This window comes from Heteronotia binoei, chromosome 18 (assembly GCF_032191835.1).
Source record: "Heteronotia binoei isolate CCM8104 ecotype False Entrance Well chromosome 18, APGP_CSIRO_Hbin_v1, whole genome shotgun sequence".
NCBI lineage: Eukaryota > Metazoa > Chordata > Lepidosauria > Squamata > Gekkonidae > Heteronotia > Heteronotia binoei.
The window spans coordinates 12,451,426-12,478,969 of NC_083240.1; the positions used below are offsets into that span (position 1 = coordinate 12,451,426).

General features: G+C 44.2%; 2 protein-coding genes across 6 annotated transcripts in view; one reads left to right on the forward strand and one right to left on the reverse strand.

The window, feature by feature from the left end:
• Nucleotides 1-4,979, forward strand: part of PRKCZ (protein kinase C zeta) — a 111,294-nt gene extending 106,315 nt beyond the window's left edge. For all 5 annotated transcript variants that reach the window (XM_060258695.1, XM_060258694.1, XM_060258697.1 and 2 more), the window contains 2 exons: nt 2,462-2,577; nt 4,467-4,979. In XM_060258695.1, coding sequence (XP_060114678.1) covers nt 2,462-2,577; nt 4,467-4,554 — 204 coding nt within the window. In that variant the 3' untranslated portion in view covers nt 4,555-4,979. The remainder of the gene's footprint in view (nt 1-2,461; nt 2,578-4,466) is intronic.
• A 2,660-nt stretch (nt 4,980-7,639) lies between these two features.
• Nucleotides 7,640-12,966, reverse strand: FAAP20 (FA core complex associated protein 20). Its single transcript, XM_060259418.1, has 4 exons — nt 12,804-12,966; nt 9,535-9,682; nt 8,674-9,290; nt 7,640-8,159 (listed from the first exon to the last, which is right to left on the reverse strand). The coding sequence occupies exons 1-4, from the start codon at nt 12,926-12,928 to the stop codon at nt 8,087-8,089; spliced, it is 963 nt and encodes a 320-aa protein (XP_060115401.1). The 5' UTR covers nt 12,929-12,966; the 3' UTR covers nt 7,640-8,086.
• Nucleotides 12,967-27,544: the final 14,578 nt, after the last annotated feature.

Genomic DNA, 27,544 nt, shown 5'->3' on the forward strand with positions numbered 1-27,544 from the left:
GGCATTGTATTTCTATGATACCACCAGTATGGCAATGCATTTGGTGTCTACTGCCTTTGGAAAACATACTTTCATGTTCAGCAGAAGTGTGCCCCCGCCCACCCATGTGTGAGTGAGTACTCACTTTTGCTGGAGATTATTTAAATATATACACGTTCATATTTCAAAAAGAGATGAATGCCGCATTCGAGACATCATAAAGCCTGCCCACGTGCCAACCTCCCGCAGCTGGAATGGCTGTAGACTGGTTTTTATATCTCCAAAGCATTTGTCTCAATTGATCTTTCGGTTTAAAAGCCTCCTTCATTTAGGTTTTATTGCGGTTTCTTCACACTCTATGCCTTTTTCTCTGCTTGAATAATAAAATTAGCATCTTAAAGCATTCTTAAATTTGAGAATCAAGGTAACTTGCCAGACAGTTTGTGGCTAGGCTCCAAAGAAATGTGGAACTTGTTCCGTGAGCTGAGAGTTTCAAGGGAGGGTGTGTGTGTGTGTGTAAGTAACAATCCACCTCCCCACACACACACACGTGCTGCACAGCCACAAGGGCTTTTCGAACACGGCTGGAGGCAGAGAGGGGTCAGATGTTCAAAGCAGCAAAAATCAGAAAAGTCAAAGGCTTGTGTGAGCCTAAACAGTGTGTTGGATCCCTGCCTGTTTGCTTAGCTGGAAAGGGGGCGGGCACTGTAGTTCACAAGATCAATGGTGCATTTTTATTTCTGCCATGGCCTCGTTTTGCCCAGCACGTGGCTTATGTTGGTGCACCATATATTCTGGAGCTGTCTTGGTATAAAAATTAGACAGATTAGAACTGTTAATTACTTATTCAGCCATACCACTGAGTATTAGCCCTATTCATCCCCCTCCCCCTGTAGTTATTTGTGTTGGAATTATTTGAGGAACACAGCCAGTATTTGATTTGCGGATATTTATTTGGCTTGGGACTAAGCCTGCCAATTTGCACATGAATTAATTTCTGTGGGTGTACCTTCTGTCTCAGCCTGCTAAGGCACCAAAGGGAGACCATTTCAGGCTTCCAGAAAGGAAACAGACCGATTTTCCAGCTTTGCAGCTCTGTTGAACTTGTTTGATGAAGCCTGCTTTATTCAACTGCATGGACAAGTTCCAGAGAACCACTTTAGATATGCTCAAGAGCTTGGGCAAGGCCCTTGGTGTGTGTGTGGGGGGGGGTTGCCTTTAAACAGCAGGCTCTCGTTATATCGCAAATGGCTTTTGAAAGGCCCGTCAGTTTTCAGAGGGGCTTGTTGCCTGGCACATGAAGCTGCTGCTTGGGATACAGAATTCCAAAGCATTGGGGAACGACTGGCACACCCCTTTTTTGATCCAGCTCTGTAACTTTCTCAGAAAGAGTCAAGGCTTTTGGCTGTGTGTACAATTAATAGTAGTAGGGAACATAATTGAGGCATTACTTGATTTCAGAATGCAATGGAAGTCGTGCTCAGCTTCCCTGTGCTGCCGACAGTAATGATTTCCTACAGTTAAGTTTGTCACAGGTGTTTTGCGTTGCGTATCTCAAAACAGGATATCTTGATCATTTAGCAGAGGCTTGTCTTAACACTTACAAGCTAGAATATAGATGCATCGTGTGTGAGTAGGCGTGTTGGTCTGAAGCACAGAAACACGGCACCTTTAAGACCAACGACGTTTTTTTTAAGGTATAAGCTTCAGTGTGTATGCACACTTCTTCAGATAGTGAAACAGAATTTCCACAGGCATTACATATAGGAAGAGAGAGGATGGGGTTAAGATGCGTAAGTAACTGAGCGATTATAGCTGAGATTAGATTGAGGCAGTTGACTCTAACTAGCCTTTCTTGGCAACTAAACCGCCCCCCCCCAACACTCTCTTTTCCTGTATGTGAAGAAGTGTGCGTCCACATAAAAGCTTATACCTGGAATAAAACTTGGTTGGTCTTAAAGGCGCCACTGGACTCAAACTTGGTTTTACAGTATTGAAGCAAGTCTTGTCGGGACATGGGTTCATTTAGATGTTCTCCCCAAACCCACTAGGCTTTATTGAAATCAGGGTTCTGAGGTTGTGTGCTTCAGCAAACTTGTAGGCCTCACGTCACATTAGCAGACAGGAGATTAGAAGAGGCTGGAGTAAGACCACTGTAGTAGGACTTCTTGTAGAAAACAAGGATATGAAAAGTAATGGATGTGAGCAGAAGAAAAGGAGATACTAGGCCCCAAACCCCACTCCATGACCTGTGGATATCCTGCCCGACATTTAATTTCTGGGCTTGCAGCAAACATTATCAGTATATTCTCAGGTTCTCTTCTGTATTTTAAGACTAGAAATTGGGTGTGTGCGTGGAATTGCAAGAAGCTGCCTCATATGCTGAGTATTGCGGTAGCACACCAATTATTTGTGAGTCTACTAACCACCTTTGTAATAACCCAGTTATTTCCCTTGTCTTCTCCTCCTCCCCAACTTGCAGCTGGAAAAGAAGCAGGCAACTCCCCCATTTCAGCCTCAGATCACAGATGATTACGGCTTGGATAACTTTGATACCCAGTTCACCAGCGAACCTGTACAGCTAACTCCAGATGATGAGTACGGTCCTGTATTTTTGAACGTTTGATGTCCAAGCAATGTGAATTAAGCGGTTCTTTTTCTTGTTGGATTTTGCACATGCCAAAGATTTCACAAACCTGGCTATGTTCTGTATTACAACAATATCATTAACAGAACGGGCCTGTTTGCGTCGACAAAAGCTCAAAAGCTAAGTAACCGGGAGTTGAGGGAGAAAAGCACAGGGACAAAGAGATAAATCAATAGGGGGTGGCTGTTTTGGTAGATTCATAGTCTTCCTATATGTTCAACTCAGCCTCCTGTCTTGAAAGATAGTTTCAGATGGGTAGCCGTGTTGGTCTGCAGCAGGAGAGCAAGCTCTGAGTCCAGTAGCACCAAAAAGACCATAAACATTTCCAGAATCAAAGCTCCCTTGTAATTGATGAAAGGAATGTTGACTCTCTAGACTGAACCTTGGAACTCTTGTTGGAGCCACTGGACTTGAACCTTGCTCTTTCAGTGTTGGAAGGAGCCTGGCCTCCATCTTTTCCCTTCTATCCTTCCGTGCCCCTTGCTTGGCACACTTAAGAATGAGATTATGGGGAGGGGGAGAGAGGCTGCTTGAGATGCAGAAGGTCCCAGCTTTAATCCCTGCCATTTCCAGTTCAAAGGATTCAGTAGCAGGTGATGGGAAAGAACTCTCTACCTAAGACCCTGGAGAGCTGCTGCCAATCTTAGTGATTTTGATGGTCTGATTCAGTGTAAGACAGCTTCACGTGGTCAATATGAACTTCTACACTCATTTCTGGGGTATTAGCCTTGCATGATAGATTAGTTGTAAGCAGGGCTGTTTTTGTAGCAGGAACTCCTTTGCATATTAGGCCACACCCCCTGATGTAGCCAATCCTCCAGGAGCTTACAGCAGGGGTGTCAAATGTGTGTTCCAGGGGGCCAAAACAGGCCCCTGGAGGGCTCCCATCAGGCCCCCAAGCAACTGGCTGTCATCTGCTTCCTTCTCCCTCTCTCTTGCTCCTTCTGCATCACAGCTTGCTTTGCCAGGCTTGCTCAATCGCATGGGAGCTACAGAGCAAAACTTCTATTTTTTCCATTTGGTGAGGTTTTTCCGTTGGGGAGGAAGCAGGGGGGAGGGAGAGTTTGCCTTGCCAGGCTCTCTCAATCACAAAGCAAAGCTATTGATCCTCTCTTCCTTCTTTTGGCTGAGGCTCCTCCTCCTCCAGGGGACCTGGAGAAGGAAAGAGCCAGAGCTGCTTTTGCCCAGTTCCTTGGATCCCATGGGAGAGATACAAAGAAAGCACCCTTAAGACCAACAAGTGCTAATGTTTTAAGCATGTTTTAGGTTTTGTTTTTTTTTTTAAAAATATTATATTTGTGTTTGTGTCCTTTATAAAATTTATCTCTCTGCTGCCTAATCTTAAAGATACATACACGGCTGAACCTGACAAGGTCTCATTTATGTCAGATCCGTCCCTCATAACAAATGAGTTCGACACCCCTGGCTTACAGGGCTCTTAGCACAGGGCCTACTATAAGCTCCAGGAGGATTGGCCTCATCAGGGGGTGTGGCCTTATATGCAAAGGAGTTCCTGCTACAGAAAAAGCCCTGGTCGTAAGCCAAAGGGCCATGTGATATATTTGGGCTTTTCAGCCCTTCACCTTTCTCCCGTAAATCAAAGAGCCACTAAAGGTGAGCAGCAGCAACTTCATGTTGTGTCACGGAGGGCTCTTCCTGGAGCAGAAACCCCTTGCTTTGTGTTCCTTGAAAAGCCAGTCTGTATGGGGAGGGTGCGTGCAGGCATGTCTTTGGATTCCAACCTAGGTTTATATTGTACAAACCTTATGCATTATTTTAAAAAAAAAACAACCTGAAATTTCTGCAAACGATAGGTAACTTGAGTATATTCTGTTTTCAGAGACGTAATAAAAAGAATAGACCAGTCAGAATTTGAAGGATTTGAATATATTAATCCGTTGTTGCTGTCAGCTGAGGAAACAGTATGAGAGAGACGGCATCTACATCGAGGACAAACAATGTGAACGAACTTTTACATTTAATCCTTAACAACAGTATATGCATGCAAGGCTGGGGGGAACTGTAAGGTTTTGAATGGAGACCAATGACAATGATTGCTGCTGAAAACTCAAAGAGAACGTGATTTTTTTGGTGGGTGTCTTCCTCTGATTTTTGTTTTTTTAAAGTTTGGGGCACTGACTGACACAACCGGCTTCACGAAGAAATCTACATTTCGTGCCTGCTTCATGAAGGACCAGTGGTTTATTGCATCCTTGGGGGGTGGGAGGGGAAAGAGAGATATTCCAAACCATGTTCAAAGCCATGTGCTTTTGATGGACGTTCGATGCGACGAGCTACTAGAACAGCGTGTAACATCTTGAAGAATAAAAAATGTTAGTGGTGTTGAAGCTTACTTTAGATGCCTTTTTTTCCACAAGTGGTACCTATCTTAAATGTGTCAGTTTTATAAATATATAATATATATATATAATGTGATAATATATATATATATATAAAGAAATAAAAAGGAGTTGTGTTTTATTAGCAATTTAAACAAATTTGGGTACAGAATTTAAGTGCCTAGATGGATAAAGTACGTAAGAAATATTCCATATTTGGAACACTTGATAACCCTGGTAAGTTCTGATTATTTAAAAAAATAAGTATTTTACACACGGAACATACAAAATAACAGCTGCTATCTTAATACTAACTTATCTCCATTGAACTCTTAAAAGAGGCAGAGGTCTCAGCAATAACCATTCTACATTACAGCTGATCAGTTATAACACCTAGATGACGCTTGATGTGGGAGGGGGGGGAAAAACTACCAAATCTTTCAGAAAATTTTAAATTTGCACATGGTGGATGACTGAAAATACTTGAGCAGTGCCTACAATGTCTTGTGTTGTATACTAGATTTTTGGAAGAAAAAAAAATATTTTTATCGATGCAGTATTCAAAAGGAACAATGGAAACATAATGGATCGTAGCCTTAAAAGTTTAAAAACTAATTCTAGACTATCCATCAACATATTGCATTTTTTCTGATAAAGCACACCTCCTACTTAGAACTACCGGCTTTGAATAGTTCTGCATGTGCCATTGACTAGTTCTCCTAGAGGATTCAGGAAAGGCCACATGCATCAAAGCAGTAACTTAATGAAGGAGAAAAAAAATGAACAGATATACAAGTATTGTAGAAGGATGAGACACGTCCCTATTCCCTTTGGAAACTACGGAGTCTTATGTCGGATTAACCGTTTGTGTCCGCTCTGGAATTGAAATACTGGCAATTTGTTTTTTGAGGACATACCAGAGCGCATTGCTGTTTAAAAACTTTCAGAATCCTGTAACGATGTATCAGCCTCTTTATGGATGAGGGTGGAGGCAGTATTTCATTTTTTGGGGTAGGTTTTTGTTCCAACTCCATTGAGTAGCTTGCGGTTCAGGGGGGTGGTCTGCAGAAAGGATAGAAACCCTGTGTGCCATGACCTCTCACCTCAATTGGGTGTAAAATGCGAGACGACTTGCAAGGGTTTTCACTTTTGCTTTTATTGTATAGGTTTCTCAGGGTGCAGCATTCCATTAGGTGCTGAACACAACATCTCATTGCATTCAAGTCCATGAGGTGCTAGGATAAGACTGCCAAATCATGGTACTGAAAACCTTCTCAAGAAACCCATCAGTTGAGACTACCCTTTGTATATCCCTCACCCTGGCCACAATTAACGCACATCTGTGACGCTTCAGATTAAGCAGGACACATTCAAACCAGCATTTAACTAACTAAAAAAAAGTTCAGTTGGAAGTACCTTGCCCCATACTCTTGGGGATTTAGATAACCCAGTTACCTACTTAAAAAAGAATCCATCCCATTTTCCTTTTTAAAAGAACCAACAAGGTTCTCCCCCCCCCACACACACACACACAAAAATGTTTAACCCCTTCTCTGTGAATTATTCAGTGTGCCCCAAAATGTACTGTGTCTCTTTGTCTTGGGTATACAACTGAACAGCTGGTTTTTTTTGCATGGCAGGGTGACACACAATGATGCTGTCTGGGTCTTTAGCAAAGGGGACAAGTCAAAATGTGAGGGTTTCTTACCCTAAACTTCTGTGATATCAGAACACTACAGTAGGGCAAGTGGGTGAACACCACATTTGCTCATCTGATTATAATAAAAACGAGTCCTTGATTTACTTACAAATTTAAGGAATTTACAATGTTGCTGTGTTGCCAAATAAGTTGCTGGTTACAAGTTAGTCGCTCATGTGCAAGTGTATAATGTTCTGTTCACAATGAAGGGGAAATTTTTTATATGAAGTACTTGTTTTATAAATTAAAGAATAAAAAATGAAGGATGTAATTAAATGTGTGGTTTAAAGAAAAATCCTAATATATTGCAAAATGGATCTGGTGACGATATAATTGTCTTAGGTATGTAAATGAAATGTAAATGAAAACTCTCTAGCTAATTTAATGATTGTAAAACAGTAAAATATGTTCTTGTAGTTTTGTATAATTAACTAGTTGAGATCTTTGGCCAGTTTTATTTGTGCAGAAGATGGTATACTAACCCATAAACAGCTAAGATCCATTTATATTCTTGCACATCTATTAAAGACTTTAATGAAAAAGCTTAGACTGTTGTTGTTTCACTAAGCAGATATGTTAGCAGTATAATTCACATTGAGTTTAAGTATCGATTACAGCCACAGGTTTCTTTTTGGGGCTTTTAAGTCTAAGCCTGGTTACTCAGAAGTTAGAATTGGTTGTACGTGGGTTCACAGCATTTGATGTTTTTACACGCAAGTCAGGCCTATTTTTAAGACAGAAAATGAGTGTGCGTTCTGGACCCTTGTTGCCTAATCTTAAAACACCATTTGCTGTACTGCTGAATCTTCTTGGCAAAGTAGTCAGTGTCATTCCCATGTGTTGGCCCAAGAATGCTGAACTTGCTAAGGTGTTCGTGGAGCTATTAAAGCTTAAGTCCTTTTAAAACCTTCAGAAATGCAGTTCAGAAGAGGATAAAGGAACGTTCTGAATAAGACCACAAAAATGGTAAGAGAGGAGATTCTAACCACCTTTTTATTTAAGGGTTTTTTCAAAATGCATATTGGAAGTATACAGTTTCAAAAAGCTTTCTGGTCAGTTAATCATCCCCAATTAAGTCATAGTGCCACAAATGGCTTTTCCCTCCAAAAAATTCTGTAAAGTTTCATTAAACTATCTGACCTTCTGAAACAGATTCTTCAATAATACTCGTTTGTGTGGAAAGCCGTAGTGGAACCATATGTGCATCCAAATTCCTTTGGTTCTCCCACTGTTACTCCCCAAACAGTCGTATCGCAAGATCAGGATGCAAATAGGGTTTACAGCATAATAGAGGATTAATTAAGTGTCCCCTTGAACTTCTGCTTTTCTTGTTAATCACAGTAATGGGGTATAGCTGTGAGACTTCCTAAATTTCTCTGTCGATGCTCAGATGTTTCTCAGATGACTGTGATTCCTGTTACGTTACCAAATCACATCTTCTGTACTCTCAGACAAGCATTTAGCAAGATGGCTATCGCGGTCCAGTTGTGACAATCTAGAAAGCAGAACACAAATTTATCAGATGTGCCAGTGAAATTAGTCCCAAACTGCACAAAACTGGCAAAGCAGCAGCAGCAGCTCACAAGCTTTGCTTTTCTGGGTAATCAATAACATGCATCTCCAATCATTCTTGACTTCACTGGGGGGGCGGGGTGGAATCTGTGGACATAATTCTGGATACAAAACCTTGGCCAGTACACACTTTGTTGAGCTGTTGTTCTAAAATATTAACTCATTTTGGAATGTGAATATTCTGAGGTATGGAGTATTACATTTATGCTGACTAGGCTACCTTGAAGCTCTTTTGTTTCTGCAAGTCATACAAAAGCTCATCTGGATGACAAGCGACAAAGTTTCTAACATTGTGTTCAAACTGTGTAAACATCAGATTGATTACAGGACTTAACACTGATATACAAAAGCATATATATTTATGTATTCAGAGATGGTGTGTTTGGATTTCATGCCGTAATGAAAATGAATTCCAGAGTGATATAGTAATTACTTACGTTCCAGTGAAGTGGAACTGACACATAGGACAACAGTCAAGAGTTGAGAGGTCTTCATTCTGGCATACTGATTTCTGCTGAAGGCCACTGGCACTGGAATTAGCAGGACTTCCTTGTGAAGGTAATAGCAATGCGGTCCTATTTTGTCCCAGGGTGTCCTTACTGGAAGCTCTTTGTTTTTCACTTTCTGTTGCGCTTTTCAGTTGGCTTTGCGTAGAAGCCTTTTTCCAAAGCTCTCGCAAGCCTAACTTCTGCTGAACAGCTGTTGGTCCAAAAAACCTGGGTGAGTTTTGACGGTGAGTGCGCGGAGAGTTTTTAATCTTCCCACAATCTTTAGAGGAATGTCCTGTGCCGTGCCCCGTTTTTGATTTTTTAGGGGTGTGCTTATTGGCTACAAGGGGTGTCTGCACAGGTACAGGAGAAACGGTGTTGGATCGTTCATCTTCATAAATTTCTTGTTCCACTAGACTGGTAGTTGGGCTCTCTAAGTTTTGAGGAATCCTGTGATTGATAATGTTTCCCTCTTTGCGGTAAAGCGGAAAGGGCTGCCACTGAATCTGTTCCAAGCCAAAATTAAATGTTTCTGGCTTTGGCTGAGGATTTGTAATTTGAGAGCTCTGTAACACAGACAAAATGCAAGTTATCCTAAAGGTAAATACATAAAGATGGTCATGACCATCTTGTAAAATCTTCTAGTTTCCCAAGTGGCATTTAAAGCTTTTTAAAAATAGAAATAGGGTGGAAATCTCATTTTGAACTTCCATGTGTGTTTTTGGGTACCTTTCCACTGGACATTGTTGTGTGAGGAAAGATTTTCAGTTTTTGAAGACTGTTTTAAGCGCATTTCCTAGGTGTTCTTACCTTGTTAAGAAACACTGGAAACCTGGCCACTTTTCCCAAGGTTGAGAGGTTCAGCTGGGGGTCTGCAGCCTTGAGTAATGCCAGCCACGTTCTGTCAGCCTCACTTAAACCTTGCGCTTCAAACCAGCCCAAGTTGCTGTCCCTCGTCCTGCAAAATAAAGAGCTCTGGAGGATGACAGCATATCTACGGTCATCTTGTCAGATGTCGCACTTAACAAACATCAACTCAAACAGTTCAAAGTGGGCATTTCTTCCAACACATAGTGCCACTTTTGCTAATCTGCAAAGCAATTGTGTGGACTGTTGACTGTGTGGTACCTCCTTTTCACCAGTATTGCCTGTTGCGTCTAGTGTAGCCCTCTATAGCACGCTTCTCTGCTGTGCAAAACACAACACAGTAGAAAATGTAAAATACAAAGTAATCCCTGTGTGAAAATAAAATAAATGCTTGGGCAATAAATTAGATGAGGCCATTCTGGTTATTGTCTTTTGAAGCAAGAAGGCAAACTCCCTAGAATGCCCAGTTTTTTAAAAAAAATTCCGTTCCACTCAGCTACTTAGTTCCTAGTGTGCCAATATTAGTTTAAACTAACCCAGTCCTCTGTTGGCACAGATTGACTGACCCCCAGTTTATGGGTCTGCGTACATCATCCCTCCTTGCTATCTGTGCATCATGAACAATCCACCCCATTAATCTGAATTAATGTACTTCTGCTCCTGTCTCCCATTCTTGATGCCTTCCCGTAAAGTAGATTGTCTGAGTACCTTTCCCAGTCCTTGTGTCTATATTGAGAGCTGTCTAAGCAATATCTGGTATCCTTATGATACAATGCCCTTCTGCACTTGAGTAATTGCGGTGGTCTGAAAAAGCAGCGATCTTCATCAAATGCAAATGGCCAAATTCACAGTGAACCTCCTGAAGCAGCATCAGAACACTTTTTTTTTTTTTTTGCTAAACATCTTTGGATGCAGCGCAAATTGTTCACTGTGGGGAAAAAATATTCAAGGGTATAAACAGTCCAGCTTGTTATTAGAAGGGGGCGGCACAGGTCAATTAAACTTGGTTTACAGTTTTGCCGTTTGCTTGCAACAGCGATCTGCCATTTGTGTTCATAATAATAATAATAACATTTTATTTATATCCCGCCCTCCCCGCCTAGGCAGGCTCAGGGCGGCTAACAACATCCATAAAATACAATACAATAAATATACAAGACTTTAAAATAACATTTTCCTAAACAATTCTAAATTCACATTTGACATAATTTGACAGAACAGTGATGTTCCTGGCGCTATTTCTGTCAGTTTTACGTAATAGCGAGGATCCCTGGGCAAAATTTTTTGGCGGATCCATTTATTTAGCGATCATAAATCAACAGTCTGTAAAAGCCGATCTAAAAAGGATAGTCTTGCAGGCCCTGCGGAATTGGTCAAGACTCCGCAGGGCCCGCACCTCTTCCGGGAGCTGGTTACATAGGCGTGGAGCTCCGATGGAGAAGGCCCGTGCGCGGGTGTTCTGCAGTTTGGCCTCTTTTGGCCCAGGGATAGTCAGCTTGTTCTTCCCTGCTGACCTCAGTGCTCTCTGGGGCTCGTATGGGGAAAGACGGTCCCTCAGGTAGGCAGGTCCTCGGCCATATAGGGCTTTAAAGGTAATAACCAGCACTTTGTAGCAAACCCGGTATGTAACTGGCAGCCAGTGCAGTTCACGCAGCCCTGGCTGTATGTGCTCCCACTTCAGGAGTCCTAGCAACAGCCTAGCCGCCGCGTTCTACACTAGCTGCAGCTTCCGGGTTCAGCTGTTGGAAACAGTTCAGCACTAGGAACAGCCATAAACAAAGCTGGTTTTCTATTTATGACAATGAGCGACCAAACTTGAGTTCACTTGGCGTCTACCAAGCAAAGTTTGAGTCCAGTGGCACCTGGCGCCTCTCAAATTCCCCCCAAGCTTCAAAAAGACTGGGCCATAGGGGTCCAATTCTATGAGCCCCAAAAGAAGGTGCTCCCATCCTCCAATATGTTCAGTGAAGGAAAGGAAGACAATCCTTTGTAAATGTGATGGCCGGAACTCCATTTGAAGTTCAATGATGCTTGTCATACCCTTGCTCTTGGCTCCACCCCCAAAGTCCCCAGATATTTCCTGAGTCAGACCTGGCAGCTCTATTAACTAGGGCTGCTAGCTCTGGGTTGGGAAGTGCCTGTGGAGGATGGGGTTTGGGGAGTCCATCCTCCAAAGCAACTGATCTGTACCGTCTGAATACCAGCTGTGTGATTTATTGGGCTCTTTTTAAAGAAAGATGGTGAAAATGTCCTCTTTGGGGTTTGGAAGGTTAGGAATAGTCCTAATTGATAGCAATTACCACAGTTTAAATAGTGGGAATATTTAAAATGAAAGTCGTCACTTGAATCCGGCTGGGTAGCACAGTTGGTCCGAAGCAACAGAACAAAGTTGGAGTCCAGTGGCGTCTTGAAGACCAACAAAGTTTTGTCCCGGGTATAAGTTTTCATGCGTGCACACAGTGTGTGTGTATGTGAAAACTTACGCCCAGAATTAAGCTTTTATTAGTTATAAGGTGGACCAAATTTGAGGTCAGTAGGGAGATTCCTTTTCAACATACGGCAACCCGAAATAAAGTCCTGCCGGGAGCTCTCCAGGCGCCACCTGGAGGCTGGCAACCTCTCACTGGAATAACATCGTGCTAACTCAGAGGTGGCCAAACTGTGGCTCGGGAGCCACATGTGGCTCTTTCAACACATACTGTGTGGCTCTCAAAGCCCCCACCGTCCCGTTGGCCAGCTTGGAGAATGCATTTAGATGGGTCATTTTGCAGGAGGAAAAAAGGTGCAGGAGCTCAGTAGCCTACCTCATTTGCATATACCCCGGGATCTGTGTGCAGTGGGGAGAGAACTCCCCACTACATGCAGACCCTGGCTGGAGATTCAGGAGCTGCGCTCCTGTAAGCTCCAGCATTTAGAGTTAAAGCTGCCTTCTTTCCACCTCTCCCTCCCTCCACTTCTATTTGCCTTCTTTCCTTCCTTGCAGCTCTCAAGCATCTGATGTCTATTCTGTGTGGCTCTTACGTTAAGCGAGTTTGGCCACCCTTGCGGCTAACCCTTTTGTGGCGTTGCGGCTGCAGGGATCTCCGCCTGCTGCTCCCCACCCCCCCTCCCCAATTTCGCCTGCAGAGCTTCCCTGGGCCTGGGAGACCAGCGGATGCAGCCCGGCCGGCGTTGCAGGCGAAACCTTGGGCTGGCTCCCTTCGGAGACTCACTGGGGACGGTCAGGGGGCGGCGGAGGAGGGGGAAGGCCGGCCCCTCCACTCGCCGGCGGCCTCTTGCGCTTGAGGCGAAGTTTCCCGCCACCGCCGGTGAGGATGTGCAGCTGTTCGCCGGCCATGGCGGCTGGGAGGGCAGGCACGGAAGAGAGAGGGCCGCCCTTTTCTGTGAAAGAGGCGGGCGCTCGCCAAGGCCAGGCGGAGGCTTCCCTTCCCTCCCAAGCTTTTCTTTTTCCCGCCCTTTTCAAGCAGCTTTTTCTTGTCTGGTTCTGTGTAGGGACAGTTTTTAAAGGAGTCTTCAGCAGAACAGCTAGGCTGGAGCCCAGCAGCCCCTCACTAGGGTTGCCAATCCCCAGGTGGGGGCAGGGGATCCCCCGGTTTGGAGGCCCTCCCCCTGCTTCAGGGTCGTCAGAAAGCGGGGGAGGGGAGGGAAATGTCTGCTGGGAACTCTGTTATTCCCTATGGAGATTTATTCCCTTAGAAAACCATGGAGAATTGATCCGCGGGTATCTGGGGCTCGGGGGGGGGCTGTTTTTTGGGGTAGAGGCACCAAATTTTCAGTATAGTATCTAGTGCCTCTTCCCAAAATACATCTAAAGTTTCAAAAAGATTGGACCAGGGGGGCCAATTCCATGAGCCCCAAAAGAAGGTGCCCCTATCCTTCATTATTTCCTATGGAAGGAAGGATTGAAAAAGTGTGCTGTCCCTTTAAATGTGATGGCTGGAACTCCCTTTGGAGTTCAATTATGCTTGTCACAGCCTTGATCTTGGCTCCACCCCTAATATCTCCTGGCTCCACCCCCAAAGTCCCCAGATATTTCTTGAATTGGACTTGGCAACCCTACCCCTCACTAGGGCTTGTGTTGGAAAATCTCTGGAGACTTTGGGGGTGGATCTGGAACGGGTGGCCGAGCTGTGGCTCAGGAGCTGCCACATGTGGTTCTTTCAATCACACATATTGTGTGGCTCTTGAAGCCCCCACCACCCCCTTGGCCAGTTTGGAGAAGGCATCTGTCTCTTTAAATCCCTTTTCCAAGACAAGCCAGACTGCAACTTGGAGAATGCATTTAAAGTTACTTTCTTCCCACCTCTCCTTCCCTACTTCCATTTATTTGCCTTCCTTCCTTATTTCCTGCCTGTCTGTCTTGTGGCTCTTGGATATCTGGTGGACTTGTCTTGTGGGGCACTCAGACATCTGATGTTTATTCCAAGTTTGGCCACCCCAGTTCTGGAAGACAGCGGAGTTAGGGGAAGGGATGAGCCCCAGCATGGTACAATGCCACAGAGCCAACTCTTCAAAGCTGCCGTTTTCTTCAGGGGAGCTGATCTCTGCCTGCTGGAGATCAGATGTAAAAGTGGGAGATCTCCAGGTCCCACCTGGAGGCTGGCAACTCACTGAGACAACAATATTTTCAGGGTATCCACTTTTTAGGGTCAGAGTTCCCTTCATCAGATAGTTGGTACCTGACAGAGAACTTTGACTCTCCAAAGCTGAGACCCTCAGAATCTTGTGGGTCTTTAAAGAGCTACTTGCCAACTAGCTTAAAAACTAACAATTTGTGGCAGGGTATTGTGCTTTTCTGAGTTACTGTTCACTTCTCAAGCAAGAGTTCAGTGGCACCTTAAAGATGAACAAGATTTGTGGCAGGGTGGGAGCTTTTGTGACTCACTGCTCACTTCTTTGCAACAAGAGGAAGAATCCAGGGCCCGAGGTCACCCAGTGACCTTCTTTGCCAGAAGTAAGGATTCAAACCCGGGTCACCCAGGATCCTAATCTGCCACTTGATCCATTATACCACATTGGCCCTCAGATCCTTTGCAATACCCCAGAAAATTGTGGGATAAAACTCCCACAACAAAATAAGTGGGTTTCACCTTTTTGGTTTTGTGTTGTAATGGCTTGGAGCAATACACTGAAAATTTTAAAAAAATGGGGTTTTTTAAGTATCTCTTTCATTTGTCATTTAACCTCTGATTTTAGGAAACTGTAAAAGACCGCAGCTTCTTCTGTGATAAGAAAAACTGCCGCTAACTTCAGAACAAGTTGTGATCTTCCGTAAGTCCCTACTTCAGACAGTTACATTACATACGTGAGTACTCTCTTATGTCGTATTTTCATTCTGGGTGACTGGATTTTTTTTTAAAAAAAAAATTGATTTGCGGATTTGCAAAGGACTATTTTTGTTTCAGGCTCAAAAGCCAGACTGAACTAAGAGGGGTGACATTCATGAAAAGCGAGCTAACTGCAGGCCTTCGCGTGTCCTGAAATTAAAGAAAGCATGAAAGGAAAACCCCAGCATCAGGAAAAAATTGCTTCATGGCCTCAAAGTTGCAGCTGTAATAACAAAAATGAAAAGTGTTTTTCTTTCAGCATTTTTCCCCCCTCTCCAGCACTGCAGGCTGTCCTAATGCTATTGTAGGGTGGAGTGCAGCGACTTCCCACTTGATGGCGCCAAACAATTAAAAAATAACTAATTCTTAAAGTGCTCTGTTCAATGGAAGCGGCAATCCCAGTCTTGTTCACGCTTGCATTCATGTACATGCTTGAATAGCATAGATGTCTTTCTGTGTATTGCTTGTATGTTGTATAAGGCAACTTGCACAGACTGAAGTTCCTTTAAACTGTGGTTCAGCTGTGATGGACAATACTGTTAGAAGAATCCCCCCCCAGCCCATTTTGTAATATATCCCTCAAATACAAAGAGGCAGAAACAATCTGATGCTGGTGCTTTGTTTATTTGTTCAATCCCAGCACACACTTGTTTTTGCAAACCTGACAAACATTTCTCCTTTAGTATCCTCGGATATTATGCTATAGCACAGAGGTGGCCAAACTTGTTAACGTAAGAGCTGCACAGAATAAACATCAGATATTTGAGAGCCACAAGACATGAATGTCCGATGTTTGGAAGGAAGGAAGGAAGGAAGGAAGGAAGGAAGGAAGGAAGGAAGGAAGGAAGGAAGGAAGGAAATAGATGGGGAGAGGGGAAGAAGTGGAAATAAAGCAACTTTAACTTTAAATGCATCCTCCAAGCTGCTGGTTGGCTTGGCTTGGAGAAATGATTTAGAGAGAAATGCCCTTTCCAAGTTGACTGATGGGGTGGGGGGGGCTTTGAGAGCGACACAATATGTGTGCAAGAGCCACATGTGGCTCCCAAGCCACAGTTCGGCCACTCCTGCTATAGCAGGAACTGTGCCAGAGAAATCATTTTGTAGATGTTTGTAAGAACTGATAGCTGAGTGTTTGCATTGATAGTTTCCCCTGCATTTCAAGGCAGCAAATTGTCTGTGGTAGAGGAATGTATGGAGCAAGAGAAGAGCACATTAGACCAGGAGTCCTCAACCTTTTGGAGCCTGTGAGCACCTTTGGAATTCTAACACCGCGTTGTGAGTGCAGCCACAAAATGGCTGCTTAAAAATGGCTGCTGTTGCTTACTTCACACAGTGAAGATCCTTTTGCTGTGGTAGCGGCTGCTACCAAATCTTTTTTTAAAAAAATTTGTGAGGCCAATCAGTTCTCCTAGTGGCCAATCAGAAGCATTGCTGGACAAAAGCCTCATATGGCCCCACCCACTTTAAAAAAAAAAAAAAAAGCTTGGTGGGTGCCACAGACACCAGGTTGCAGACCTGTGCTAGACGTTTCAAAGTAGTAAAAAGTGCATCTTTAAACATGCACTCACCCAATCCCATAGGACTGGGGTAGCATGACATTTTAAAAATAAATATCCTCAGCACCAATTTATCCCCATAGTGTAAGAACAGAAGGGCAGTCCTACTGGGTCCTACCCAAGATTCATCGAGGTGTATCCCCAAAAGTTCTCAAGCAGGCATTTAAGGCTGCCGCTTATTAACCAAGATGAATAAATGGATCTTCATGGTCAGGAGCAGTGTACCTCTGAATACAAACTGCAGGGAGTAGCAACCAGTAGCATTCCCTTCATGTGTCATTCCTGGAGGTAATTGATTGGCTTCTACGGAAAGTAGATTGCTGTAATAAGATAGTTGGTCATTTTCTGTTCTTACGGTAATTGGCCTTATAGTCTACCCTTCAGGCCTGTTTAAAGCCAGCCTCTCCTTCTTTGCCCGTTTCCCTTCTTTAGCAAAAGAGAGCGCTGAAATAACTGTGTTAAACTTTGGTTCTACACTTTTTGTTCGGAATTACAAAACACAAATTGAAATTATATCGGGCCTTGGAGAACACAATGTGCAAATGTTTCTCGATGCCTTTAATCACTAATTGTACTTATTTACCTTTTATTTATTACTGAACCATTCTTTTAAAAAAATAATAAAATAAACAGTTTTAACTTCTCTGTCCCTGAAGATGCCGGAGATGGCTGGAAAGGGGGGAGGTATAACTGAAAAGAAAGCAGCTGTTAGAAGAAATTCTGATGCCTTGAGCCATTCCTATAAACAGTACATCCGATCATATAAATCATATCGCAAACATACTATATGCAAACTTTGTTGGGGGGGAGAAGGGGGGGGGAGTTAAAAAAAAAAAAGGCAGCGTGTGAAACACAGGTGTCAGCATTTGCTAGGGAAGAACTGGTACATTATCAACTAATCCACCTTCTGCTATTTGCGATTTCCTCCCCAGCAGCTGTGGCATTACATGAGAGCTCCCTGCATTTGGGAAGAATTAGAAACCTTGGGGGGGGGGGATGTCACTCCCGAGGCATTGGGGGAAGGGGGAGAACAGTGAGCTCTTGGAACAAATGTTAGAAAGGGGAACCATCTTAACTTCTGCAGAATGGGAAGGTGCTTTTTAAGGCGAAAAAAATGTTTATTGTTCAGCTGTACTTCTCAGTGGGAAGCCTTACTGTCCTTTGTTCTCTCTCTTTCCCATTAAGGCCGGTTCAACGCTATAAATATTCTCTCACGCACACTGGAGTCTGCCACTGACACCGAGAGAGCACTAGGAAGTTGGGTTTTATTACGGAACTGAGGATGGTGTCATATGCTACCAGCTGTTGACCAGAATCCACCAAGACAGACTGGGTACCACGAAGTCTCTTACGCTACTGGTTTTATTGAGAGATGCATCTCTGAACAGGAAAAGGCGGATGGAGTGACCCAGGTCTGTATGGGAAACAGTGACAGTTCAATCCCAGGAATGCTTTTCTGGGAGTAAGGTTCATTCGAGAGGGTTAAGACCAGTGTTCCCTCTAAGCTGAGTTAGCGTGAGCTAGCTCACAGATTTTTAGCCTCCAGCTCACACATTTTTGTCTTAGCTCAGGAAGGATGCCCCCAGAGCACACGAATTCATGCAGTAGCTCACCACTTTAATACCAGTAGCTCACAAAGTAGAATCTTTGCTCACAAGAATCTGCAGTTTAGAGGGAACGTTGGTTATGACTAGACCTGAACACGACCACACTCTGTGCAAAATCAACAAGTGCCCATACATGTGCCTTCTTTGTGGAACAGCCTGCCTGAAGAGGTCAGGAAGGCTCCTGCTCTTCGGGCTTTCTGCAAACAGCAAAACTGAATTATTCAGGAGGGCTTTTCTTTGCAGGCAGTAGGTTCGCAGCATACAAAATGATTCACAGTTACTTGGAAAAATTACGAGGGACTGGTCTATTATACTACTGTGTATAGTGTGTTAAAACTAGGATCCTACTATGGAATTTTACATAATTTAATCCGTCGTGTTAATACTGGTGCTTTAATTCAGTTCTGTTTTTAGACTTCTGCTTCATCTTATAACCCTAGTTATAGTTCTGTTGCTAGGACTAGTACTTCATTGCTGTTCAGTCACACAGCCAAGTCCGACTCTTTGGGACCCTATGGACCAAGTCACACCAGGCCCTCCTGTCTTCCACCATCCTCCAAAGTCCGTTCAAATTCATGTTAGTTACATCAGTGACGCTGTCCAACCATCTCATCTTTTATTGTCTCCTTCTTTTGCCTTGTCTTTCCCAGCATCAGGGTCTTCTCCAGCGAGTGCTCCCTTCTCATTTGGTGGCCAAAGTATTTGAGCTTCAGCTTCAGCTCCAGCATCTGACCTTCCAGGGAACAGTCAGGGTTGATTCCCCTTAGGACGACTGATCTGATCTTCTTGCAGTCCAAGGGACTCTCAAGATTTTTCTCCAGCGCCACAAATCGAAAGCATCTGTTCTGCGCTTCCTTATGGTCCAACTCTCACAGCCATACAATATTACTGGGAATACCATCCCTTTGACTATATGGACTTTTGTTGGCTAACCAGGACCAAATCTGCTTAGCTTCTGAAATCTGACAAGATTGGGCTAGCCTGGACCACCCAGGTCAGGGCAAGAGACGAGCAGAGGTGGTTTGTCCTTCCTGCCTCTGCGTAGCGACCCTGGACTTCCCTGGTGCTCTCCAAGCCAGGTACTAACCAGGGCTGACCCTGCTTAGCTTTCAAGATCTGATGAGACTGGGGTAGTCTTGCCCAGGAAAGCTTACTCTGGGCTTGTTTTTGCCTCCTGGGCATTGAAGAAGAAGAAGAACTGCAGATTTATACCCCACCCTTCTCTCTGTATCAGAGACTCAGCGACTTACAATCTTTATCTTCTCCCCCCACAACAGACACCCTGTGAGGTGGGTGGGGCTGGAGAGGGCTCTCACAGCAGCTGCCCTTTCAAGGACAACTTCTGCAATAGCTATGGCTGACCTAAGGCCATTCCAGCAGGTGCAAGTAGAGGAGTGGGGAATCAAACCCAGTTCTCCCAGATAAGAGTCCACGCACTTAACCACTACACCACACTGGCTGTCTTTGAGACTGAAAAATGGCTGTTGAACTTAAGGCAGGGGTGTCAAACATGAGGTCTGGGGGCTGAATTAGACCCCCAGAGGGCTCCTATCAGGCCCACAAGCAACTCACTGTGATCTGCTTCCTTCTCCCTCTTGCGGCCTTCTGTATAACAACTTGCTTTGCCAGGCTTGCTCAATCGCACAGGAGCTACAAAGCAAAGCTCCTCCCTTGGGGAGGAAGTGGGGAAAGAAGAGCTAGCTTTGCCAGGCTCTCTCAATTGCACAGCAGAGCTACTGAGCCAAGCCTCTCTTTCTTCTGTTGGCTGAGCTCCAGAAGCCAGTAAAGTGGATTATATCAACAGGTTCCAATGTAAGTGAATAAGTGAAAAAACACCAGAATAACAATAACACTTTTACACAATATAGTGTATATGCAACCAACATTTATCAAAATACATGCATAGCAGTAGTCATAATTAGTAATTTATAAACCACTCCTGATACTAAATTCACAAATGCTCATAATACAAACGCAGCTGGAAAAAGAGTTCTTTTCACTCCTCTACACTGTCTGCTGTTTGAAGATAATAAGGTACAGTTCCTCAGAGGCAATTGCCTTCCTGCTGTTCTCCCTTATGTTCAGCAACTTGGGTGGAGTTCTCAAATCTCCAGCACAGCTTGTCTCTGAGAGAGTAAGGGACCGCAGCCTGGAATACCTCACGGTTTCAGACCTTCATCAGCCTTTATCTCTCGTTGTTTTATCCTGGAGCCTCAGTACAACATTCAACAACTTGAATCAATGCATGTTAATTGCTCTTTCTGTTTCCAGCTGAGCCAAGTTGTTGAATGTTGAACTGAGGCTCCAGGATAAAACACTGAGAGATAAAGGCTGACGAAGGTCTGAAACCATGAGGACTCCCAGGCTGCAGTCCCTTACCCTCTTAGAGACAAGCTGTGCTGGAGATTTGAGAACTCCACCCGAGTTGCTGAACATAAGGGAGAGCAGCAGGAAGGCAATTGCCTCTGAGGAACTGTACCTTATTATCTTCAAACAGCAGACAGTGTGGAGGAGTGAAAAGAACTCTTTTTCCAGCTGCGTTTGTATTATGAGCATTTGTGAATTTAGTATCGAGTGGTTTATAAATTACTAATTATGACTACTGCTATGCATGTATTTTGATAAATGTCGGTTGCATATACACTATATTGTGTAAAAGTGTTATTGTTATTCTGGTGCTTTTTCACTTTCACTGGTGCTGAATTAGGCTGAGTGTCTGTATTTGTCTGTGTCTTTTATAAAGTTTATATCTCCCCCACCTGGCATTACATTTTATGACACGTAGCCCGACAAAGTCTCATTTATGTCAGATCTGGCCCTCATAACAAATGAGTTCGACACCCCCAACTTAAGAGGTGTATTTTTGGCAAGCAAAGCATTTCATTCACATTTCCTCACCATCCATCCCTAACCCGCATGACAATGAAGTACAAAACTATGAATGAAACACAATCTTGAAGAAGGCTCAGGATTTATACTGAGCAAGTAACATCTGGGGAAGGAAATTATCGTGCCATTGTTTTGGGTACATGCTGCCCTCAATCTGCTTCATTCATTGTGGTATGAGTCTGCTGAATTACCATCTGAAGCAGAGGCCATGTATTCTGCTACTAGGGGGTGGGGATTTGCAAAGATTTCTCATTTTATTCTAGTTTTGGCTACAAAGAGGTAGCCGGATGTTTGTCTATCAGGCTGAAGCAAAACAAAAGTCCAGTGACACTTAAAGGTTAGCAACATTTATTCTTCCATTTAAATTAAATACCTGATTGGATTTCTTCCCACCAGGGGTCATTTCATAGAAAAAGAGGTGTTATAGAGCTCCTTAGCACAACTTGAACAATTCCGCAGGGCCTGCAAGACCTTCCTCTTCCGACTGGCTTTCGCTGACGTAGAAAGAAATTGCTAATGATTACCGCCATCATAAAGAACAAATAGCATTAGCACTTTTATCAATTTAATTAATTAATTTTAAACTTATCAGAATTTTAATGTTAATGTTTAATGTTAAATGTAACTTTGTCTTTTGTATAATGGAAATTTGAATGATGTAGTTAGCCGCCCTGAGCCTGCTCCGGCGGGGAGGGCGGGATATAAATAAAATTATCTATCTATCTATCTATCTATCTATCTATCTATCTATCTATCTATCTATCTATCTATCTATCTATCTCATTTGCATATGCCACACACTCCCTGACTTCACTGGAAGGTGTATTAAATTATATCAACTCAGCATCTACCTTTAAATGCTTCTGGAATTTCGATTGTTCTCATAAAAACTTACTCCCATCTGACTTTTTGAATGACTTTCTCCTATGTGGGCAAAGTGCCATGATGAAGATTTTCATCTGTCTGCTTTACATGTTTCGGTTGTTTTCCCATTTTTTTTGTTGGGGAAAATATTAGAAAGTTTGTCAGAGTTCAGCAAAATTCTCACGGGGGTTTGAACAATGGAGCCCAGAAGCAAGTATTTGGCAGAGTGGGGAGGTAAGAAAGAGCACAATAAAATTTTAGAGGTTCCGGAGCTCTGCTCCTGTGAGCGCCTGCCCACAAGGAGACCTGCTTCCTGCACATCTGAGGAAGCGATCACGAAGGCTCATACTGAAATAAGCATGATTAGTCTTTCAGGTGCTGCTGGACTTCCATTTATTCTATTACTTTTGCAAAAAAAAAAGTTGTGTTTGGTGTCTCCCATTCCTCCTTTACCTTGAAAAAAAATCTGTCTGCTTGTTTGAATTAGAGCCAGTTTGGTGTAGTGGTTAAGTGTGCGGACTCTTATCTGGGAGAACCAGGTTTGATTCCCCACTCCTCCACTTGCACCTGCTGGAATAGCCTTGGATCAGCCATAGCTCTGGCAGGGTTGTCCTTGAAAGGGCAGCTGCTGTGAGAGCCCTCTCAGCCCCGCCCACCTCAAAGGGTGTCTGTTGTGGGGGGAGAAGGTATAGGAGATTGTAAGCCGCTCTGAGTTTCTGATTCAGAGAGAAGGGCGGGGTATAAATCTGCAGTCTTAAAATATAGAGTATAATGGAGAATTGATCCACAGGGCTCTGTGGAGGGGGGCTGTTTTTTTTAAGCTAGAGGCGCCAGATTTTCAGCATAGCATCCAGTGCCTCTTCCCACAATAACCTCCAAGTTTTACCAAATTGGGATCCATATATTGCCAGGGATTGCTCAGTGTAATTTGAGGTTGCTCCTTTTGGGGTTTTATTTCAGAATGATGAAACTGATAGTAACTTCAGACAATGCGTAGGTAACTACAGTTGGTATTTAAAAGTGCCACTCTGTTTCTTGGAGGACTTGAGTGTTAGTGGTTGAGAAGCCTTGCTTGAATCTGGGTTTTTCATAGCCATACTTGTTCAACAAAGCACAAGCTTTTGTGTAAAGAGAGCCAGTTTGGTGTAGTGGTTAAGTGTGCAGACTCTTATCTGGGAGAACCGGGTTTGATTCCTCACTCCTCCACTTGCAGCTGCTGGAATGGCCTCGGGTTAGCCATAGCTATCACAAGAGTTGTCCTTGAAAGGGCAGCTGCTGTGAGAGCTCTCTCAGCCCCACCCACCTCACAGGGTGTCTGTTGTGGGGGAGGAAGATATAGGAGATTGTAAGCCGCTCTGAGACTCTGATTCAGAGAGAAGGGCGGGGTATAAATCTGCAATCTTCTTCTTCTAAAGGAGAGTAGATAATGGAAAAGTAAATACTAGAGCCTGACCTGGATAGCCCAGGCAGCCGGATCTTGTCTGACCTTAGAAGCTAAGCGGGGTTGACCCTGTCTAGTATTTGGATGGGAGACGGAGACCACCAAGGAATACCAGGTCAGGATGTGGAGGCAGGCAATAGCAAACCACCTCTGAACTTCTCTTGCCTTGAAAACCCTATGGGGTTGCAATGTCAGCTGTGACTTTTTTTGGGGGAGGGGTATTTTTGTATTGAAGGCACCTGGAAGTCATGATGACCTCTGGCGACTGACCCCTACTGAGGGCATGGAGGATATTTAGAGAGATGGCTGAATAAAGCCTGCCCCCATCTCCCGACTGCTGGTATTCCAAGGAGGTCTCCCATCTAAGTACTTGTTGCCGCAGTCGACCCTGCATAGCTTCAGAGATTGGGCTTGCCTGGGCTATGCAGCTTAGGGAAATCAGCTGTGACTTGATGGCATTGGAGAGCCAGTTTGGTGTAGTGGTTAAGTGAGCAGACACTTATCTGGGAGAACTGGGTTTGATTCCCCACTCCTCCACTTGCACCTGCTGGAATGGCCTTGGGTCAGCCATAGCTCTGGCAGAGGTTGTCCTTGAAAGGGCAGACTCTTATCTGGGAGAACCGGGTTTGATTCCCCACTCCTCCACTTGCACCTGCTGGAATGGCCTTGGGTCAGCCACAGCTCTGGCAGAGGTTGTCCTTGAAAGGGCAGCTTCTGGGAGAGCTCTCCCAGCCCCACCTACCTCACAGGGTGTCTGTTGGGGGAGAAGGTAAAAGGAGACTGTGACAGCTCTGAGTCTGAGATTCAGAGTATAGGGCAGGATATAAATCCAATAGCATCATCATCGTCGTTTACCACCATCACCACCACTGCCACCAGATGATAGAATCATTGTGGCACCCTCTGCCCCAGAGAGGGTACAGAAACTATATGTTGCTTGCTTGGAGATACATTTTACCTATGTTAATGCAGTATTTCTCAACGCTTAGATGTTGCCCCAAGCGATTTGCTGGGATGATTCCTGTTGCATATGAAGCCATGGTGTGCAGACCGATCATCCATGCAACACGGGACGTAATCTGCTTACTAGGAATGAAGCCTGACTAAACTCGGGAGGACATATTTTTTGAGTAAACAAGCCCGGCGCTGAGCTGTTAGTCATAGATGACCCTGTGAGTCAGATCATGGGTCCAGATGTCCAGCTGCATTTCCCTGATCGTATATAAGCAAGCTGTGCAGATAGCCTGTAGTAATGGCACATTTTGAAGCGCTGGGTGCCATGGAAATCGCAAAATATTATATGGCAGCTGGCCTTCTCGCTATCATACTTTAATTGAACCCAGTTCTTTGGAGTATTTCTGAGTCTCCTTAACTCTACCACCTTCCTTTTTCTTTGCTGTTCTTTCTTTTCTGTCTGTTTTCTTAAAAAAAAACCTTGAATTTTTCTCCCCCCACCCCACCCTGCAGAGCGCTATATGATCTGTAACGCCCTCCTCGGTAACCAGGCTATATTGATGAATGTTGGCAAGAGCCAAACGCAGTTCGGGAGACGTGCCTTGGCACGGAGACGGTGTTCTTAACTCCAAGCACCCACTTAACTTAACCACATGCGGCCTTTTACCTTCCACCTGCTAAGAAAACCTGCTTAATGCGTTTCACATGTGCTAGCGATAAACACCGCTGTTGTAAATCATCCGACAGCCTTCTTCCCATGGGCTGCCTCCTTTTGGACTGAGATACTGCAGTGGTTGACGATTGCATCCCCTTTCCCATAGACCAGTTTCTGATCCGGGGCAACAGGAATGTTATTTAGACAGTCTTCCCCTCCCATCAAAGTTCTGAATCTATATAGCCAATTGTGCAGTGTTTCGGAGTATGAAATGTCAAGAGGCTGATCATTGGACTCACAGGTTACTCTAGAACAAGGGTGTCAAACATGCGACCCGGGGGCCAAATCAGGCCCCAGAGGGCTTCCATCAGGCCTCCGAGCAACTGGCTGTCATCTTCCTCCGAGCAACTGCTTCCTTCTTCCTCTTGCTTGCTTCCTTCTGCATCACAGCTTGCTTTGCCAAGCTTGCTCAATTGCGCAGGAGCTACAGAGCAAAACCTCTATTTACTCCATTGGCTGAGGCTCCTCTCTTGGGAAGGAAGGGGGAAAGGCATAGTATGCTTTGCCAAGCTCTTTCAGTTGAACAGCAGAGCTACTGAGCCAAGCCTCTCTTCCTTCTATTGGCTGAGGCTCCTGCCCCTCCTTATTCCCTGGGGAAGGAAGGAAAGTGCTTCCTTTGGCCAATCCCCTGGATCTCATGGGAGAGAAACAAAGAAAGTACCATTAAGACCAACAAATGCTAACGTATTAATAATGTTTTAAGTTTTTAAAAAATCTTTGTGTTCATGTCCTTTATAATGTTTCTATCTCTGCTCCCTGGCATTACATTTTATGAAACATATGGCCTGGCCCAACAAGGTCTCATTTATGTCAGATCCAGCCCTCATAACGAATTAATTTGATACCCCTGATCTAGAATAACTTCTCTAAGGTTTAAAGCACAAATGCGCCAAGATTTTAAGAAGACCTTCACCCCAAAATTTGAACTGAATGATTCCGGTAGCTTAAGAGGAAAACAAATAAAGGAAACAGGGAGGAGGGGAAATTTTGGGTTATATATTTTTAGTCTGCGTGGGTGTGTATTATTGCCAGCAGTGTCTGTATTTATCTCTCTGCAATGTGGTATCTAAATGTGTGATTAGATCCATATAAGATACCTAGACAAAATACATAGTGAAAGGGGGGGCGAGTGTTTTCCCTGCAGAAAAACATGTGGTCTGAGTCATCGGTTTACGATTTGACCTCTGACTGTTCACTAGGTTGGGGGGGGGGGTAAGGTGGCACGGTATAGCCCAAACTCATCAGATCTTGAAAACTAAGCAGGGTTGATACTTAGATGGGAGAGCACCAAGGAAGACTCAGCAAAGGAAGGTAATGGCAGCCCATCTCTACTTCTCACTGGGGTCGCCATCGATTCCTTGCAACTAGATGGCACTTTTGAGCATCGTCACTAGTTTGGTGATTCTCGACTCTTTTGGCAGTAAGACCCACTTCTAAACTTTATTTTTTCGAACGTGCTTGTAAAATAACTTCTTGTTCCTTTCCACATCCACAAAATAAACGGTGCCCTGGCCTGAGATCATCAGATCTCAGAAGGCCAGGTCAGCCCTGCTTAGTATTCGGATGGGAGACCTCCAAGGAATACCAGGGTTTTAGAATCATAGAATCATATATTTTGAAGGAACCTCCAGGGTCATTTAGTCCAACCCCTTGCACAATGCAGGAAACTCACAAATACCTCCCCCACGTTCATACATACATCCCCAGCGACCCCCTGTTCCATTCCCAGAAGATGGCAAAACCTTTCAGGATAACTGGCCTGGAGAAAAATTGCCGACTGACCCCAAAGTGTCAATCAGCATTTCCCTGGGTGTGTAAGAAAGGGCCACAAGAACTAAGCACTGATGCAACCCTTCTTGCCCTCCTTTTCATAATCTGCCTAATTCACAGAATCAGCATTGCTATCAGATGGCCATCTAGCCTCTGCTTAAAAACCTCCAACGAAGAAGAGCTCACCAGCTCCCGAGGAAGCCTGTTCCATTGAGGAAGCACTCTAAATGTCTGGAATTTGTTCCTAATGTTTAGCCGGAAGGGCGACAGAAAACAATTATGTACCATATGGCAGCCTTTCAAGTACTTGAAGATGATCCTCATATCACCTCTCGCTTGTCTCCTCTCCAGGTTTTGACACGGAGGCAGGCAATGGCACCTCTGAACGTCTCTTGCCTTGAAAACCCGCCAGAGGGCATCATAAGCCAGGTGTGACCCAATATAAAAAGGCAAGAATCTCGGCTCTGTTACTAACTGAATAAGTTTATATTGTATTTTGCATTTTTGATATTTGTAAGCAATGTGCCATTACTGAGCAACGGTATGTACTTCGTGACACTGAAAATAATGCTGATGTAAGTTACAAGAGCCCCATGGCACAGAGTGGTAAAGCTGCAGTACTGCAGTTGGAGCCCTCTGCTCACAACCTGAGTTCGATCCCAGCGGAAGCTGGTTCAGGTAGCCGGCTCCAGGCTTCCGAGGTTGGTAAAATGAGTCCCCAGCTTGCTGGGGGGAAAGTGTAGATGACTGGGGAAGGCAATGGCAAACCATCCCGTAAAAAGGTCTGCTGTGAAAACATTGTGAAAGCAGTGTCATCCCAGAGTCAGAAA